At 33.9% G+C, this 19036-nt stretch overlaps 4 protein-coding genes and 1 long non-coding RNA gene across 8 annotated transcripts; 1 reads left to right on the forward strand and 4 right to left on the reverse strand.

Annotated features, from left to right (window-relative positions):
- Positions 1-1726: 1726 nt before the first annotated feature.
- Positions 1727-2756, reverse strand: LOC140964963 (uncharacterized). Its single transcript, XM_073424968.1, has 3 exons — positions 2276-2756; positions 2017-2168; positions 1727-1863 (listed from the first exon to the last, which is right to left on the reverse strand). Exons 1-3 carry the CDS (start codon positions 2547-2549, stop codon positions 1753-1755), a joined length of 537 nt encoding a protein of 178 aa, XP_073281069.1. The 5' UTR covers positions 2550-2756; the 3' UTR covers positions 1727-1752.
- A 6054-nt stretch (positions 2757-8810) lies between these two features.
- On the forward strand, positions 8811-10299 carry LOC140964961 (xyloglucan O-acetyltransferase 1). The gene is made up of 2 exons (XM_073424963.1): positions 8811-9056; positions 9203-10299. Exons 1-2 carry the CDS (start codon positions 8888-8890, stop codon positions 10297-10299), a joined length of 1266 nt encoding a protein of 421 aa, XP_073281064.1. The 5' UTR covers positions 8811-8887.
- A 188-nt stretch (positions 10300-10487) lies between these two features.
- Positions 10488-13204, reverse strand: LOC140964962 (probable serine/threonine-protein kinase PBL28). Of its 4 annotated transcripts, none has more exons than XM_073424964.1 (7): positions 12646-13198; positions 12373-12557; positions 12088-12286; positions 11777-11940; positions 11531-11635; positions 11085-11207; positions 10488-10973 (listed from the first exon to the last, which is right to left on the reverse strand). In XM_073424964.1, exons 1-7 carry the CDS (start codon positions 12716-12718, stop codon positions 10737-10739), a joined length of 1086 nt encoding a protein of 361 aa, XP_073281065.1. In that variant the 5' UTR covers positions 12719-13198; the 3' UTR covers positions 10488-10736. The 4 variants fall into 4 exon arrangements, 3 of the variants coding, with proteins under 3 accessions (XP_073281065.1, XP_073281068.1, XP_073281066.1); XM_073424967.1 differs by having other exon boundaries at positions 12373-12469; positions 12646-12712; XR_012172943.1 differs by having other exon boundaries at positions 10743-10973; positions 11085-11244; positions 12646-13204.
- Positions 13205-16038: 2834 nt separating this feature from the next.
- On the reverse strand, positions 16039-16988 carry LOC140963854 (vesicle transport v-SNARE 12-like). The gene is made up of 3 exons (XM_073423312.1): positions 16779-16988; positions 16496-16666; positions 16039-16320 (listed from the first exon to the last, which is right to left on the reverse strand). Exons 1-3 carry the CDS (start codon positions 16953-16955, stop codon positions 16168-16170), a joined length of 501 nt encoding a protein of 166 aa, XP_073279413.1. The 5' UTR covers positions 16956-16988; the 3' UTR covers positions 16039-16167.
- A 1042-nt stretch (positions 16989-18030) lies between these two features.
- LOC140963855 (uncharacterized) lies at positions 18031-18396 on the reverse strand. The gene is made up of 2 exons (XR_012172769.1): positions 18264-18396; positions 18031-18142 (listed from the first exon to the last, which is right to left on the reverse strand). It is a non-coding gene; the product is annotated as an uncharacterized lncRNA (long non-coding RNA).
- Positions 18397-19036: the final 640 nt, after the last annotated feature.

The raw sequence follows: 19036 nt of genomic DNA on the forward strand, positions 1-19036 counted from the left end.
TGTTTGGACTTCTGATAAGACCTCGGTTCCTTTGCTTGAGCAATGGTTCCCGTGTTGTCACAAAACACCGGGACAGGAGCAACTCCATTAAGAATGACGCCCAACTCTTGGACGAAATTCCTTATCCAAACAGCCTCCTTTGCTGCAGCTGATGCATCAATATATTCTGCCTCAGTGGTGGAATCCGCAGTACTGTCTTGCTTGGAACTCTTCCAAGAGACAGCAGCACCATTGAGCATGAATATGAATCCAGAGGTTGACTTCGAGTCATCGATATCGCTTTGGAAGATAGAGTCGGTGTAGCCTTCCAATTTCAGTTCTCCACCCCCATAGACCAAGAACAACTTATTGGTCCTTTTCAAATACTTGAGGATGTCTTTCACAGCTTTCCAGTGTGGAAGACCAGGGTTGGATTGATATCTACTCACTACACTTAGTGCAAAAGCCACGCCAGGACGTGTAGATATCATCCCATACATGATGCTACAAATCGCAGATGCATAAGGAATGCTTGTCATCGCCGCTATCTCTGCATCAGTCTTGGGAGACATAGAATTGGATAGGGACACGCCATGACACATTGGTAGATGTCCTCTCTTGGACTCATCCATCGAGAACCGCTTCACGATGGTATCAATGTATGTGGACTGGGTGAGACCAAGCAATCTTTTTTATCTATCTCTATAGATCTGTATTCCCAATATAAAAGATGCTTCACCCAAGTCCTGCATCGAGAACTTACTTGCTAACCATATCTTAGTTGATTGCAACATCCCTACATCATTCCCAATGAGTAGAATGTCATCAACATATTTGTGTGCTTAAGTACTCAACAGTAGGAAAAAGAAATTAAGTTACATAACCGCTTTAACCAGTATGTAACTAACTAACAAACTTGACGATGTAATTATAAAACTCGGCAGTAGAACCTGAAGTTCGTGGACGGGGTGCAACTAAAACTCAAAAAACCTAGGAGGCCAAATAATATTTGTGTGTATGTACACATCATATAAAAATGGATAATCTATAGGCAATTTAAGTGGGGAATGCCCCTCATGGCTTGCATTTCCTTCATCAAAATAGTTTGATTTCTCTTCACATTTGCTGCAATTTTCTGTTCAACATCCAAGCGATCACATTGTGCATGATTTCTTGGAATCTCATGGGTTTAGAGAGTCCATGTCTTCCACGCAATCTAAAAGTAACCAATACTCGCTGGAAATAAGCATGCTCAATTTTGATGGAAATAAAACACTTTCTGGTGGGAAAAGCTAACTGATGAAATACCTTCTTTGTGCTTTAAAAATGCACTGGGTATCAAAAGTAAATGACCACTGACAGTCTGTAATTCTCGCCTGATATTCCAGGTATTCAATGATTTCTTGCATAATGAATATGGAGGACCTGGAACATTATTGGTTGAGCCTTTCACAGAGATAATGCTGGCACTAAAGGAGGAAAATCTCCCTGGAGCAGTGTGCCACTCGAGCTTCGTTATTATGGGTCAAACTTATGTCGATCGAGATTGAAAAGATAGAAACCCCAAATTACACCAATCTTTTTGTAGCTCGATCATTAAAAAAAAAAAAGCAAGAATATTTTGTTGCAATTTTACTCGATAATTAGCATTATCAGTACAGAAAAGAGTAAAGGAGTCTGTTTTGAGAGACTCTTCTAAAATTACTATACAAAGGACTCATGATTCCACTTCTTTTCAGGTTCATGATTATGTTATTGAACCATCAACCAATTTCAACTTCCATGCTCGGAAATGCTTTGAAGAGATGGCTGCCAAGATTTGGGCCTTCCTGTGGTCAAATTTTCTGATGCTGACCTCCGCTGATGCCTATCAGGTCTTATAGCCTGAAAAATGTCCGATTATTCATTAGAATCATTGTAAAGAAGATGATGTTAAACACATCAAGATGTATTCTTGACTCTTGTTCCTCGCTTTCAATTTTTTGCAGAAACGAATAAAGGGAAGTCCGAGTTGAAAGCTCAATGTACAAAGTTCACCTGATCGTTGCTCTTCTCGGAAGCCAAAATTTCTGCATCAGACCTACAATTGGTACTCTTAGTTTCTGAATTCATCGATAACTTGTCTTTCCATTCTGCTTGTTTTTTCTTCAACTTGGCTTGCTTCTTTGCTCTTAGTACTTTCATAACCTCTGCAACATAAAACAACTGAAAACTTAAAACCACACTACCCCCAATAAGATTCAAGAAACGTTGTTCCATATCAATAAGAGAAGAGTCTGATTATGCATAAGCTAACCTTGAGTGGTGACAAGCCGATAGGCTCGGCCAAGAACTAGAACATCACTTGGTGGGAGAAGTTTAACATTGGTGAAACGAACGGTCTCATTGTCCTTTACATTCTCTTGTCCCCCTCCACCAGGAGCTGGAAGTGGAATGATAATAGAAACGTAATGCCCTGGATTCATTTTCATCACCTCACTAGCTGTTACTGGCCAGTACATCCTCTCCAGGTTCCCATTTGGATGCTGTATAACTAGTGCCGCAGCATCCACCGCCTGACAATTCCCCATCGGGTTCCTCTCTCTAAAATGTTTTGGTTTCTCTCTCTAAGAACCTGTGATCCAAATTTGAAGAAATTGGAGAGATGATGAGAGGGTGGAAGCAAGGAGACAAATGGTCCTTTTTTCTAAGGAAACGAGTCTCCATCATCTCCCTGTAATTTAAAGCAGTGGAATGAAATGTGTGGTTGCCCCCATTTTTTTGTAATATTTCATTGTAATATATGACCCGTTAATGCTATTTTGGGTTGTGTTCTATTTAATATTTCATGCTGAAATATTGTTCTCTTTATTTTGTCAAAGCCAAATGAGGTCAGCTTCCACGTGGTGGGATTTCAGTGGTTGTGATCTTGGACATGGTCAACTTGGGATAGTCAACGAATTTTCTTTTTAACTACAAGTTCGGGTGGTTATAGAGGAATATTTAGCTAGCCACGCCCATTAGAGAGCCCATGATTTTTCACGCCCTTTTCTAAAAATATAATATTTATTGTCTTCCGAACACTTGGAAAAGTGGGGCTAAAGAAAATAAAAACCAAATTATTATCCTTCGCAGAAGTTCAAGCAAGATCGGATATATACATACTATATAGAGTGAAACGTCAATTTAAAGTACAATATGATCATAAATTAGATTTTTGTGAGTGTATAATAATTTAATTTTAAATAATGAATGTGTGTGTGTGTATATATGTTGTAGAATATACACAATAAATTAATATGTACTTTATTGATTTGTGCCTCACTATCTGTTTATTCATAATCACATCTGAAACTTCAGTGAGATTTTACATCTTTATTTCATCCCGCGTTTGGTTTGACTTATACAAAAATAAGCACTAAAAATAGTTATATTATCCATATTTTCAGTTTATTATCTACATATTATATATCATTTATCAACTCATCCTGTAAATCGACCTTTACCTAAAAATTGTAATCCTTATATAGCGAGTGGTGCATAATTATTGATTTGCTTGGACAAAAAATTTGTTGAGGGATTCTTGAAGATGTGAGAGAAGTGGATAGGTAAATCGAAAGTGACACACAAATTTATGCTATCTTATGATTTGCATGCAATATTCATGACTCAATTTCACTTCCTATATCTATTTTAGCTTAGTTTCTGGAGACTTTAGTTTCAAATTAAGAAACCTGAACTCACACAGGTCCATCTAAGCCATGTGAGCTGTTGGGGACTTAAGTTTCAAGACATTAAATGGTGAAGTTTCAAGACATTAAATGTATTTGTACCATCATGAAGAATGTCCAAGATTAATAATTTCAAGTGCTTAAATCAATGAAGACAGTGAAGGGAAATAGAGAGGTCAAGTGGTTGGATGTTTTAATTAAGGATGTTGTTTATTTATTATCTTTGGTTGATATAAGAATATGAAGATACAATTTCTACTAGCACCTTTTGATATGTGATGTGACATGATAATTTTCGTGATTTGATAATGTTGTTTTTGATATTTTAAAAATTACTCGATGATACCAAAGTTAATTACTATAGTCCAATAACTTTTATAATTAATATAGTATAAATATACTCGTCAAATGCCTTTCGATAACTTTATACTGGTCCGACAAAATTGAAAAATTACTCGTAGAGAATATTATTTTCTTGATAAATTCAATTATTATATTCGATAAAAAATAATAATTTATTCTTGTTATAGTATCTCATTAACCTTTTTCTCAAATGGAATTGGAAAGATTTGTGTTCCATGTCTGCTTATATGTCATGATGAGAGTTTTAGGGATATAAATGAATCAAACCGTTTGTGCTATTCGAAACTCGATTCGATAAAAACTCGTTTGACTCGTTTAATGAGACTCGTTAATAAAAATAAACTAAGTTCAAACTTTACAATATTTGACTCGTTGGCTCGTGAACATGTTCGTTGGTAAGTTCATCAGTCAACTCTTAGATGAAAAAATAATAATTTTATATTTGCTTTATTGATTTTGCACATTACTCATGAAATATATAGAAAAATCTATTAAATTTATTTATTATAATAAATTTACAAATTTTAATAAGAATGTTATATTTTTCTCTAAATATATAATTTACTTTGTAATGAAAATTTAAATACATAATTTATATTTATTAAGTTCGTTTGGGCTCGATAAAAGCTTGAATAAGCTCGTGATCCATTAATATATTCGTTAAATAAAGCTCGAGTTCGGCTCGATTATAAATGAGTCAAGCTCAAACATTCAAGAGCTCGACTCGACTCGACTCGACTCGATTACATCCCTAGTTCCCAATGAATATGACTTAATCTTTCCTAATTTAATCATCCTGAGAATATAGAGTTTTGATTTGATTATTGTGAGCTAATTTTATCTTATTATTATCAAGAGAGTGATCCAATTATTTCACCCTTGTATTTTGTTGAGATATTTTGATCTACAAAATATCATAATGGATGTCAATGGTTTTTTTTTCTCCCTAATTTGTTTCGGGGCTTTTTACGTAAAAATTTATGATGTTTATTTAATTTTCAATTTAATATTATTATTTTTACAGTGGTATCTGGGACCAACAAAGTTGAATATATTAATATTATGGTGTTATTAATTAATTATCGTTTCTGCTAAGTGGGATCCCATCCTATTAAATTTTTTGCCTGAGTTCATACGATTTGGAAAAACATTGATTTAATATTTGTTCAAGATATAACTTATATAAAAATTTTAGAAAATATGAATAAAACTTTGAAACCTGGACTGTAACTTAATATTAAGTTTATATATTAACAGTTAATTTGAACTACTTGATCAATATAAATTAGATTTAATCACAAATTTTTATAATTATATCAAATATTAATACTATTTTGTAACATAGCTGTAAACCATTTAATTTAACTAGTTATATTATCTCATAAGTTGCACAATTACTTTTTACCACTAAATTTTATAGAACTATGTTTTAAATTAAAAACGGAATTAAATTGAAACTAAAACCAAAATAATTTATGACTTCTTGTTTTGCAGAACCGAACCCATTACGCGTAATGGGCCCATTGTTTTGGGCCTCAACCTGGAAACATTCGATTTATTTCTCAATCTCACAATTTTTTATTTCTTTGAGAAAAAGCTATCTTAGTTTTGTTCTTTCCTTTTTCTTTGAACCCTTCATTGTTCCCAGCCACAACAAGTAAACAAAAGAGCAAAACTGGCAAGTTTTCAAAGGTTTTTGTAGGATAAATAAAGGAAATATAACTACAATTACTACAACAATTAATGTGATTTCCTCAAAATATATGTTAGAGTAGGTGTCGTCCATCAAGTCAAGTTGTGGTTTAGGTTTTATTGATTTTTAGGTGATAAACAATTTTTATTTTAATAATTTTTTACTTTTTAACAAATTATGACATTTACTTTATCTGTATATTCATATAAGCTACATAGATAAAAATCTTGAATATACTATGGTACAATGAGTTCGTATATGTCACGCCGATCATGAAACATATTTTAGTTACTGTATACTTTAAATTCATTCATAGTCGATTTAGTCACATAAAATAAAGATAAAGAACTCTCGAGCTCAAACTAACATATGTGATGTCAAACGACACATTTCATTGGTATATTCATGAAGATGTTCAATCATACAGATGTGTGATCATATCATGAATCACTGAACAACTCTCCCTAGAATTTTCCAAATGGTTATATTTATCGAGTTGATTAGTCTGCGTTTATTGTTGTACAACATTAGTCATTTGACTCAAGACAACATAGAAGCTCTGCGTAATACTGCTACTTTTTGACTCATTATCGACTCTTTGAGGGACATGAGGTGGCGAGATTGGTGTATTTCAAAACACATAGGAGGTGATACATTATAGTAAGGGATTCATCGTTCATCTACGGGTGTAAATATACTATGTGATCTGATGAGTTAATAGTGCAAGGAATCTTTGGCCATAATATTAATTGTGCTTTAGGGAAAAGTGTTTTCCTAGTTGCACATATGATGTCATTATGATTATTCAAATATATATTATATCGTTATCGAATCCACATGCAACTCTCGATATACCAATGTTTATATATTCGATCGGGATATACGTGTTGAAGGGACCGTATTGTATATTAACCATAACTTACTGGTTCTTGCAGGCAATATCAGTGATACCTAGGGAATCATGAGGTGATGCTACTAGGCGTTTTTACTATGATTCAATGGGTGCAATCTGAACTGATTTCTGACATTTTTGTGATCAAATGATTGATGCAAAAATAAGGCAAACGAAGGTAAGCTCATATAAGAGATAAATGTTGTCTCGAATCATATGAGTTATGAACCCATGACTAAGCACAAGTATTAATTTCTATATTTTCGTTGAAATAATTAAGTTCAAGGTGTTGAATTTGATGATTTAGTTTGATATAGATTAAACATATTACTTATAAAAGTGTTTATAAGTGGATTACATATTTGGAAGTTGTGAGAGTTAGCATGACTTCTAAATTTGTAAGGAGAGTGTAACTGTCTTAAATTTGTGAAGAAGTTCCAAAATTGGCATTTGCAAAAAATGAATTAGCGAAAAATTTTGATCTTCAAAATTTTTACTTTACATCATAATAACGAGTTTTGTACCCTTATCACATAGACGACATCTGATTGTCGATCGTGATTATGATGAAACATAATCATAGATTGTTTGATCAATAAACTTAGAGTTTCATATTCAAACATTGATTAGTAGATTGTTTACTAAGTCGAAATATCCATGGAGAGTTCTAGAAGAGTCTAGAAATCATTGGATGATAATGACTTATCTAATCCTATCATATATATTCAAAAGTTGACAATATAAACATGAGAGATTTGACAAGGGTGAAACACATAATCCTAGAGTGTTCTAGTAGGATCATGATTCAATTATTGAAAAATAAATAAATACATGTTGTCAATAGTTAACAACACAATTAAATCAAACTTTTTTCAAGAAAATCAAGATTGTCAGGAATCCTCTCTTCTCTCTGATCACAACAAGATTTTGGGCACCACCCTTGAAGCATATCCACGACCGAGTCCTCCCTCACACCATCGCATGCTATTGTTGCTCTACCATACATAAATTCTTTTGATACATGTGAGTCTTGTGTGAAAAGAAAATTACTAAAGCCATTTTCCTGGGGAAAGTGGAACATGGACATGATCCATTGGATTTGATTCATACAGATGTGTGTGTTTAGTTCACTGTTAGCATTAAATACGTGCAATCTTATTTCATTGCATTTATTGAGGACATCTCGGGGTATGGATAGATGTATTTGATGAAATGCAAGTCTGAAGCCTTTGAAATGTTCAAAGAATTCAGAGCTGAAGTGGAGAAACAACTAGAAAAATGTATTAAAACACTTTGATCTGATCGAGGTAGAGAATACTTAAGTTCTGAATTCCTATACTATCTTAAAGAGAATGAGATTGTCTTACAGTGGACTACTCCTGCCACATCACAGTTGAATGGTGTGTCAAAATGTTGTAATCAAACATCGATAGACATGGTTCGATCTATTATAAGATTCACTAAATTGTTGCCATCATTTTGGAAATATGCGCTTGAGACTGCATGGACAATGGACAGAAAACTATATGAGATATGGATGGGAAGCTTCCCAAATATTCTTATATTAGAGTACGGGGATGCTCTGCTTGTGTGAAACAGACAGTGAGAGAAAAATTGGATAGCAGATCTAGTTTGTACTACTTTGTGGGATATCCAAAGAATTCGGTTGGATATTACCTCTATGATCCCAAAGAAACAAAAGTGTGTGTTTATAAGAATGTCACCTTCTTAGATAAAGTTGTTTGTGGGAGTCCAAAGAACACAATTGTTGAGGTTGAAGAAAGGCGACTTCTAGTCGATTGTTCCTATAGATATAAAAGAAGAGTAATATTCGCTTAAAATTCGAAATAGTTGGAGCCGAACATTAAACGTTAAAAACAAATTTCCATTAAACACATTACGGATGGATTTAGAAACATACAACAATTAACTTGATTTAATTCTCAAATTACAGAATTTTAAATTTTTGTTGTGTTTTGAATGCGATAAAACAGTAGTATGATTCTTGAGTCACTTTGACTACATCATCACGGATTTACATTTTATTTCCAAATATTTGCACATTCAATGACATGGCAATAAATCATAATTCGAAGATGTTACATAAATTCACGCAAAAACTAACAATTTTCTTTCAAAAAATAATGGAATCATCACATTGCCTCTTCTTGGCACTGCCATTTTGCCTCTTCATCTTTCATCTTCCTCTTATCAAAACAAAATACCAGAAAGCGAAAAAAGTTTGATCAAATGGGATCGTCAAATAATATCAATCCATTCAAAGAACAAACGCCTTCCCATTTCTTGAAGAGATTACTGCCCTATATTGTTTTTGGCCTCACCCCATTAGCCTTCATTCATTTGTATATTTATCCCTTTTCTATTTCGCAAAATTATCTGTTTTCTCCACCTTCACAAGGTATGTCATTTCCGTTCATGCATCTTTTTGTAATTGATTCTCAACTTTGTGAAATAACAATGGAGATTTTCAGGAATCTATAGCCTTTTTGTTGTTGGTGCTTGTTTTATGCATAATAATGTCCGATTTATATTGTTTTCTTGCAGAAGTTTTGGCCAAAAATGGTACATTTCAGACATTATGCGACTACACATATGGGAAATGGGTGCCAAATAGGTTAGACCCTTTGTACAATGGCACCACATGTGAAACAATCAAGTACGGCCAAAACTGCATGCTTTTTGGCCGGCCAGACAAGGATTATCTCCATTGGAAATGGAAGCCAAGACAATGCGAACTTCCAAGGTTTGACCCCAAAACTTTCCTTACACACCTCGAAAACAAACACATGGCCTTTGTAGGAGACTCCATAGCGAGGAACCAATTGGAGTCGCTCCTCTGCATGGTCTCCGTCGCTGAAAAACCCCAACTTTTCTACACGGATGGGGGAGAAAACAAGTTCAGAAAATGGAATTTCCCAGATAGAAACATCAACATTTCCATATACTGGTCACCATTTCTTGTAAAAGGGATTGAGAAAAACACAGAGAAGAACTTCAACACCCTTTTCTTGGATTCCTTGGACGAGAACTGGGCAGCCGATTTGGACCATATAGATATGCTTGTTTTATCTGTTGGACATTGGTATTTACATCCTGCAGTCTACTACTATGGGGATTCAGTACTAGGTTGCCACTACTGTAAGAACTATTCTGAGATTAATATCTATGATGTTTTTGGCAAGGCATTAAACACAACATTTAAAGAAGTGATCAAGAAGAGAAAAGGGCTTCAAAGAAATCCGATTCATGTGTTTTTGGTAACATTTTCACCTCACCATTTTGAAGGGGAATGGGACAAATTTGGTGCTTGCCCCAAGATTCAACCATTTGGTGAAAATGAGGTAGTTCTTGAAGGGATGAATGCAGAAATGAGGAGATTTGGGTTGGAGGAAGTTAAAGAAGCAAAACTAATGGCTAAACAATACGGAAATAATGTTATATTTGAGGGTTTGGATATTAGTAAGTTGACTTTGTTAAGGCCAGATGGGCATCCTGGACCTTATATGAACCCCTTCCCATTTGCTAATGGAGTAACTGAACTTGTGCAGAATGATTGTGTACATTGGTGTTTGCCTGGGGCAATTGACACGTGGAATGAAATATTGTTAGATATGATCAAGACAAGGCCTAACGGTGACTAGCAGGGGAAGTCGTCGTCGTTTTGATTCAGAGGTTGGAAGGTGAATACAAGAGAGAAAAAATGAGGTCCTTTACCAGTTTATGTTCGAGATTGAGTGAAGGTGTTGGGAGCAGTAAGGCATCATCTTATTCTGAAAAAGACTATTTTCTCACAAATTGTGTTTTAGTTGATGATTCAGCATAAAAAAACAACTAAAGGTCTATCATCTTAATATATGTCATTTATTTAACTGTACCGAAGCCACGGAGCAATATATATTCAATCCTCTATAAAAATACACACATTTATCTCCTGAACACTTACAATTTGCTGAAACATTACAATCATATGTGCTGTATATTTTGCTAATCTTTTATTAGCTTTGACACTGTAAGATGAATAAGAATCGAAGTCTAACAACTATGTTCTGTGCCACGTTCTGTTTGAACAGAACAATTTTTATATCATTCTAAGTGTATGCATAGTCATCCCAAGTCCTTTAGAATTAGTGTACCTAATAACTTGAAGTTCCTTTACACATTCTGACATCGAGGGTCGTTCTCTACTGTCTAATCGGACACATCTCAATGCTAGATTCACAAACATGGCTATTGACTCCATTGTGTATGATCCCCGTTCCAGTTCTTGATCAATCACCTTCTTCAGCTTTTTCTTGTCATTCAAAATGTGTCTAACCTGTGAAAGTTTCAAGTACACGAATTATAATTTTGCTACTGCTTGTGATAGTTTCAACTGGTTTTTGAACATTCTAATTGATCCTCAGAGAGTCATGCGTTTCCCAAGTACCTGTAGTACCAAGTTTTGATCACTTGGTCCTTGGTTTAGGTCTACTGCTCTCCTTCCGGTCAAAAGCTCGAGTAGAACGACTCCAAATGCGTATACATCACTTTGTAAAGTGAGTTTTCCTGTCTGTTTCCAAGGTATATACACATCCACAGCTCAGTCCCTTTTGCCATTTTGTCAATTAAAGTTAGAATTAGACCTTCTGTTCTTAGTTTCTAATTCCCATCCAAAGAAATGAATTACAGAAAGATAAAGAAAAGCCCTTTCATAAGTTATTAGATGAACTCCGAGTTAGGATAGGAAACCCAAAAATATCTAAGATTCTTCATTGAAAAATAGAGTAGAAGTTCTGATCTTGGGGCAAATCACTTGAAAATCTAGGTCCTCTCCATGTTCTTGCAACAGAAAATTATAGAAGTTATCTTATTTTCTTTAAAACATATTCATACCAATGTATACTCAGGATCAAAATAGCCGAAAGTACCGAGCACTCTAGCCGTCACACATGTTTCTTGGCCCTCTGGCATCAGCTTTGCTAACCCAAAATCTGATATCTGCACCCATCCGCATAAAAACAAACACATATCTCGTAAAATCAGATATAATTTTGTAGTTTTACACTTTATGAGTGGATCGAACAGTCGATGAACAGGTGTAATCTCCCCTCTCTAGGCTTATCAATCACACATTCTTACCTTTGCTTCATAGTTACTGTCAAGAAGAATATTGGTGGATTTGAAGTCTCTGTGGACAATAGGAATTCCAACAGCAGAACTTGAATGCAGGTATGCAAGTCCTCTAGCAGCTCCAATAGCCACTTTCAACCTTACAGACCAATCCATCTTCACTTCTCCTATCCCTAAAATCCCATGATCAAATCATTTCAAATATTTTGCGAAATTTAAATGTCGTATCTGCTATTTTACTCTGAATATTCGTCACTTGTCCCATAATATGAAATTTCAGAAACAATATGTTCGAAAAAACAAAAAGTGAAAAGACAGACCATTCAAGTGATCTTGCAAGTTCCCTTTGTTCATGTATTCATAAACAAGAAACCTATGCTTCCCATCTGCACAATACCCTATTAATGTTACAAGATTTGGATGGTCTAGTCCGCTCAAAATATCAACTTCCACCCTAAATTCTCGCTCCCCTTCCGCTTCTTTGAACCACGGCAGCTCCATTTTCTTGATTGCTACAACCTTGTAGATCAACAAAGTTGTTGATCATCAATTCGAGGCAAGAATTTTACACTAAAAGGGAACAAGAAATTCGTGATAGAAAGTACCTCTCCGGAACGCAGCGTTCCTTTGTATACTCGACCAAATCCACCCTTTCCTAGCAAATTTTCATCGCTAAAAGAACAAGTTGCCTCTGCCATTTCTCTGAATGTAAAAACAGATGAAGCGTTACGCCTTTTTGCTGGCGGATTACCACATTCATTTTTCCAGTATTCCAGCGGCTTGTAAATACCTGAAAATCAAGAATTTTATTCCAAACCAAGATCAAAATCTTGTGTCAACATAAAAAATTTATTCGAAAATCGGGAACTGTAACATACAGGAATTGATTTGATCTTCAGACTTGCTTCTCCTACGCTTGTTCCAAGCAGAGACTAAACCAATCAAAGACATTGTTACAACTGATTTTCTCAACGAAAAATGAATTTATCACACCGTTTTTCTTGAAATTACAGAGTTATTTCAAGAAAATACCTATACATTCGTACTCTAAACTCGAAAAACAGTATACGAAAATCGAAAGAAAATGTAGTTTCTAAGAAAATACAACGTATATGCAGGACTAAAATTGGTTTATTTGTATAAACCAGACATTATAATACCATAATCATATTAAGTAAGGGAATATATTCCTAGGAAGAGTACGTGTAAAGCAAAATGAGACGTTAGCTTTGTAAAATATGCTAAGCAATGACATCCTCCAACAACCAAGATTTCTCACTTGAAGAAAAAGATACGGCAACTGTTGTATTGGCATAATTGCTTGCTTAACTTTAAGTGAGAAGTTGTGGGCTCATTGGATCCAGGATTTTAATTCGAACGATGACTTGCTATATTGTTTAAGGTAGAACTCATTTTCACAAAATTAGAATCTGGCTGGGTCCTTGTGGGTTGGTGGCCTTTTGAAAAGGAAAGACAACCTGCTGTTTCTTGTTACAGAATTTTAGTCTTAGAAATGTTTGTGTCCTGGGAAATAATGTGTGGTTGAAGGGTTGTTTTCATTGATTCTTAACCATAGGTTTTTGGTTGCTTTGTGAGCATTAGAGTAATCTCAATGTCCAGGTGGACGGTCCGAGCAAGATCGTGACATGTCTCTGAAAATGACACATGTCAAGATCCTGACACAGACATTGTCTGTACGGGTAAGATGAAACATTTCTAAGTTATATATGGACACGAATATCATGTACAACCGTTTCACATATCTATATCTGTGAGACAAATTGAATCTGTCCATACCATATTGAAAAATAATATTTTTTACTCAAATCGTCATATATGACACAAAATTCATTCATAACATAACAAACAAAAAATGATAATTTTTGGAGTGAAAATAATAATTTGAGCATAAAAAGCATTACTTTCATGGTTCGAGTCGGTCTGAAATTCGTCTCATGAGGTTGACTGACAAGACGATCTCACAACAGTTTTTCGTGAAAATAAAATTATACATGCTCATTTGTGTGAATCTCTCCGTATTTTACTCGTAATTTTTACGATTTCATGTGGAACGAGTATCGTATTCTTGCTGTTTTGAAGCTTTATTTGGTGCCTTTAGTTTCGTGTAAGCAATTTTCAATTCGGTCTTTGACAGGCCGTATGATCACGCTTTATACATTACTAGTGCAACGACATAATATTTTTTATAATTCATTTGATTTATATTTAAACGAGGATCAAAATATAATTATAAGAAATATTGAGGGACTACAGTGTAATTTTGATATATAAATTAAAAAAAATAAAAGAATAAAAAAATGAACTCAATAAAAATTGAACATAAAACCTAAACTCCAAGAAACAATGAATCTATCCGTTGAAGTACATATAACTTGTATTTAAATTTTAACATTTTATTAATATATATAATTATTAAAACAGACCATGACACCAAAGTTAGTTACTCTAAGTGTTTCAAACTTAATAAAATAGTATAGATAGTATAGATATTCACATGTCGGTTGTAAATTGTGGGACTGCAATTTTAAAAAATATTGTATGGAAGGAAATTTTACGAATTATTGATTAGTTTATTATATATTTATAATCACTTTTTCTTACGTTTAATTAGGAATATCTCTTTAATTTATATATTCAAGAAATTCTACAATATCAATGTGATGCATGCTTAAAATTAGTTGTATATTTTCAATGATAAACAATTTCAAAAAGGTAAAATTTTAACATATAAAATGGTGTGATTATACACAAGTGAAGTTTTAATTGTTTTCTTGAATGAAAATTGTAAAAAACTAAATCCTAATAACTCAAATGATTCGAATCTCAAATTCGACAGGTTAGTTTTAGTCTTTTGAGTTAAATCTACTACCTAAAATAAAAGGAATTGAAGAAAACAAACCCTTTAACACGATTTTATTTTCATAAATCATTAGGAATTCGCAGTTATAAAAATTACACAAAATTTGCTGAAATCTGAAATGAAAAAGATGTAAAATATTTGGAAATGTAATAGAAAAACAGATCGATTCAAACTATTTTTGAAGGCAAAAACTTGTGTAAGACGGTCTCACGGATCGTATTTATGAGACGGATCTCTTATTTGGGTCATCCATGAAAAAGTATTACTTTTTATGCTAAGAATATTACTTTTTATTGTGAATATGAGTAGGGTTAACCCGTCTCACAGATTAAGATCCGTGAGACGGTCTCACATGAGACCCACTCATTTTTGAATTTAACGAGCTTTTGTCGTTAAAACTTGCTGACCGATTTCGTTCCTTGGACTTAAGTGAATTTAATTGAGACAAAATAATTTAACACGAATAATAGTTTTGGCCTTTTAGGTATTTATAATTATAACTATCATTTTTGTTATTTAGACTCCACTTTTTGCGAGTAATGATATTTACACTCTATTTTGTTGTTAAATACAATATTTAATTTTTATATTAAAAATTGATAATAATACCATTTAGGATTTAATTGATTGGTTTTATTTTTAGTAAATTCATAATAGCTTAATTCTTAAAATAAGTTATCTAAAATGTTAGTTACTCAAAAAATATTAGTTAAATTTCTTAATATCATTAAATGTAAANTGGACGTAAATTAATTTTAATATTTTGAATTTATATAAATAATATAAATAGAGTTAAAATAATATCTTTATATCGAAAAAAATTATATTGTTAATCACTGGAAGATATATTATAAAATATCAAATAAGTTAGAGATCTTAATTTTAGTCTTAAATTTTAAGGTATTTTGTATTTTATGTCGCTTTACAAATGTAAATCAAATATTTTTACATCCCAATATTTTATGTATTTTTGTGAAAAAATTGACCAATATTTGAATATGCATACTAAAACTTGGAATGACATATAAATAACATTAAATTTGAAGGTCAAAATAAAATCTTTTTTGTTATTTTATGTTTTATTTATATATTAAAAAAATTTATGACAGACTTTTTAAAATATTAAATTTTAGTTATCGACATATAAAAATATTTGTATGAGAGTTTTTTTAATGTAAATCGAAATTTTGTTATACAAGGAAAAATATTATAAGGAAAATCTTGTCTAATAGTAAATTAATTAGAGTGTTAATAACACTACCTTGTAAATATCTCTAAATATCTAAATCCTATTGTCATGCACTCTGTTTTCTCACCAAAATGTTTCATACTGGTAAAGGAACTGAGGTTTGGGATTTGACTGTAATTGCAACTCATAAAAGACAGCATAAGCAATACGCAGCACGCTGTATGACTAAGAAGTAGCATGTCTTCACACCAATCAAGCCCGGTTTCGATTTCGGGTCAAAACCGCTTAATAGAATGTGTTAGATACATGCCAGCAGAAACTTGTCACACATCAATGAAACATTTTGAAGTACAGGACAAGGATTATTGCAAAGATGAGGGCAGCGATTATGGAGCCAACAATCCACTTATTCCGGCTGATCCTTCTAGACATGGAAGTCAATACCTTTTTGCTCTTATCAATTGCACTATCTACATCGGAAAGCTGCAAATGGAAAGAAACCATTTAGAACTACAATCTCCTGGATATGAAAAGAGATCGAAGAAACAAGATTAAGCTAAAGATATTCTGCACAAAAGGATCAGAACGAATAGTTGATCCACAAAAGAGAAGCCAGATGATTGTATAAGAAATTATCGAAATGGTGCGTGTGGCATGCCTTCTTGTGAGAGTGTAAAAGAGTTTCACGTTGCTGATGCAAATCTTCAAGGATTGACACGCCAAGCTGTTCAGTCTCCAGCGCAGCCCTCCGACTCTCCGTTAATCTGTCAGTTGATTGGTTTAGCCTCTCAGTTGACATTGCCAATCTGTCCCTTTGATTTGCAGATACCTGTTAAAATTTTGTTATTCTCGACAGGTTGAATCATAAGTAACCAATGGTTGACTATGATGAAAACAATCAACGAAAGATCTAGAAAGATAGGGCACATATATATGCATACCGTGTGAGCACCAGCCATTCCAGATTCTAAATCTTCATTAGAAGGCTGATTAGAATTAAACGATGTCAATTTCTTCACTTCCCTTTTCAGCTTATTCAGATCCGATTTATATTCCCTGAGCTTTGCAAGTAGCGAAGCTTTTATGCTTGGCTGCAAACTTCGGGCCTCAAGATCCATTTTTCTAATCTGGTAAAACAAACGTGTTAGCCCATATGAAAACTAAATAAAATTGTTACTCAAAAACTAAATAAAATTGCAGCGACTTGAAAAATATGAAGCTTGAGTACTACCAGAANTATATATATAATTTAAACTTTTCAAAAATGTAAGTTCTAGTGACTCCACAAAATACATTAAATTATCTGCCTCGAACTAACGCCTCCATCCGCCTATTATTCAACCCACTTTTTCAAATTCCAATTAATGTACATGGACAAACAATCCATAAATTTACCAATAAGCAGCAATAACAATAACTACCAGCCAAAATCATATGGGCATGGGAAAAGCTGCACAAGAATTGTAATCAAAGATTGAGGTGACTTAATGAGTGTTGGAAACCACTCTCCCAAATATTTGAACTCATGGAACATAGCCAAAGGGTTATGATTATGCACCCAAGACCAATTTAGAGATATACACATGGTTTTGCACGGCAGATGCTTTACGGCTGTGACCTTTGACTCCAATAGCATGTCAAAAAATATTTCTCCCAAAAGTTACAGCTCGTGGAAGGTAGCCTAAATATACTTAGCAATGAGTCTATTTATTTCCCTACATGAAGGAACGACTGAATATTTTAATTAATATGATTAAAAATCTATTTTCATTCCTTATTATCAACTCAATCCAAATATTTAGATTGATCAAGGGCCAGAGCTTGAAGTTCATCAGATCCAAATTAAATGGCACTATATTCTTTGTTTTAAATCCACAAGGATCTTGCTAATGAACTAAGACCTACTTAAAAACAAGTTACAAGTAAATTTCAAGTTACAAACAAGATCATTCAATCCAGACAGTGTTACAAGAGCAAACAGCAACAAAGATTTCTTTCAATGACGAAATTTTAACCAACAAAATTCTAACACAAATACAACACGAAACACATCAAGGCTGAAAGTTAGCAAACCAAATATATGTTATTTAGAAAACAAAATTTAGGGGAAAAAAAGCGTTCAATCAACTGCCTATAAAAAAGATCGGATTAAGTGCCAAATCCTAATTCAAATCCTCTAGAAAATTTAAGTACCTCCATCGGGAAGAGCAGCGGCAGAGTTACATTTCCTCGACAAATTCGCCGATAGCTCACAGTACTGCCTCTCATATCCTTCATAAATCTCGCTCATTTTCCTCCAGAAGCTCTGCTCGATGGATCAAAACACCCAAAAAAATCGAAAATTGATGGATCAAACAAAGTAAAAGAATTCATCCCCAGACCAACACAAGTAAAATGAAATCCCCGCAATGATTGTGTATACTTACAGAGATTCAAGGGGATCGGCCTCGCAACGATGATACGAGCGAGTTGACTCAGATCAGAGGATGCATCGTTGCGCCAGGAACTCGGACGAAGCAATTGAACTGAAAATAGGGAGAAAATAGAATAACGTAAAGGGGTCAATTGGAAATTGCAAATATATTCATACCCCTAAAATTCTATCTATTTATAGTTAAGTCCTTGTATTTTAAAGTTTTATCTATTTGTATCTCCTGTCCGATTTGACCTAATCTAACTATCCAAACGAACCTGGCCCAATTTGTGAGACATATCACAATATACCACAATAAAAAATCGATCTCCTATTTATCTCTCTCTCAAATTGAGCCTTATCTCCCAAAGGAGCCGGTCTTTATTGTCTAAACACTAAGGGTATGTTTGGTGTGGGTGATGAGTAAATGATAAATTGTTAAATCCATTGATACCCCCATAAGGATCCGGGTCGAGTCGTTGCCATAAGGATCCGGGTCGATTGACGACCCGGACACTATTAAGAGCCCGAACACTACATGTTTCCCAAGAATTCTTCGAACAGCCCGGTCTCCCGCGCAATAATCGCCCGAGCTCTCATATAAGTACCCGGGTAATCAATTGCCCGAGCCACCTCGAGAATTGAACCATACTCAAGTATGATTGATACAGGACGTCTAATCTGTCAGAACAACTTGGGTTTGGAGTGTCCTAAAAGTCATCAGAAGATAGGGTATGGGCAGCCGACCTACCATACTTAGTAGGTAGCACTGGAATCAAGGTACCT

The sequence above is a fragment of the Primulina huaijiensis genome, chromosome 18, assembly GCF_012295235.1.
Source record: "Primulina huaijiensis isolate GDHJ02 chromosome 18, ASM1229523v2, whole genome shotgun sequence".
In the NCBI taxonomy this organism is placed as follows: domain Eukaryota; kingdom Viridiplantae; phylum Streptophyta; class Magnoliopsida; order Lamiales; family Gesneriaceae; genus Primulina; species Primulina huaijiensis.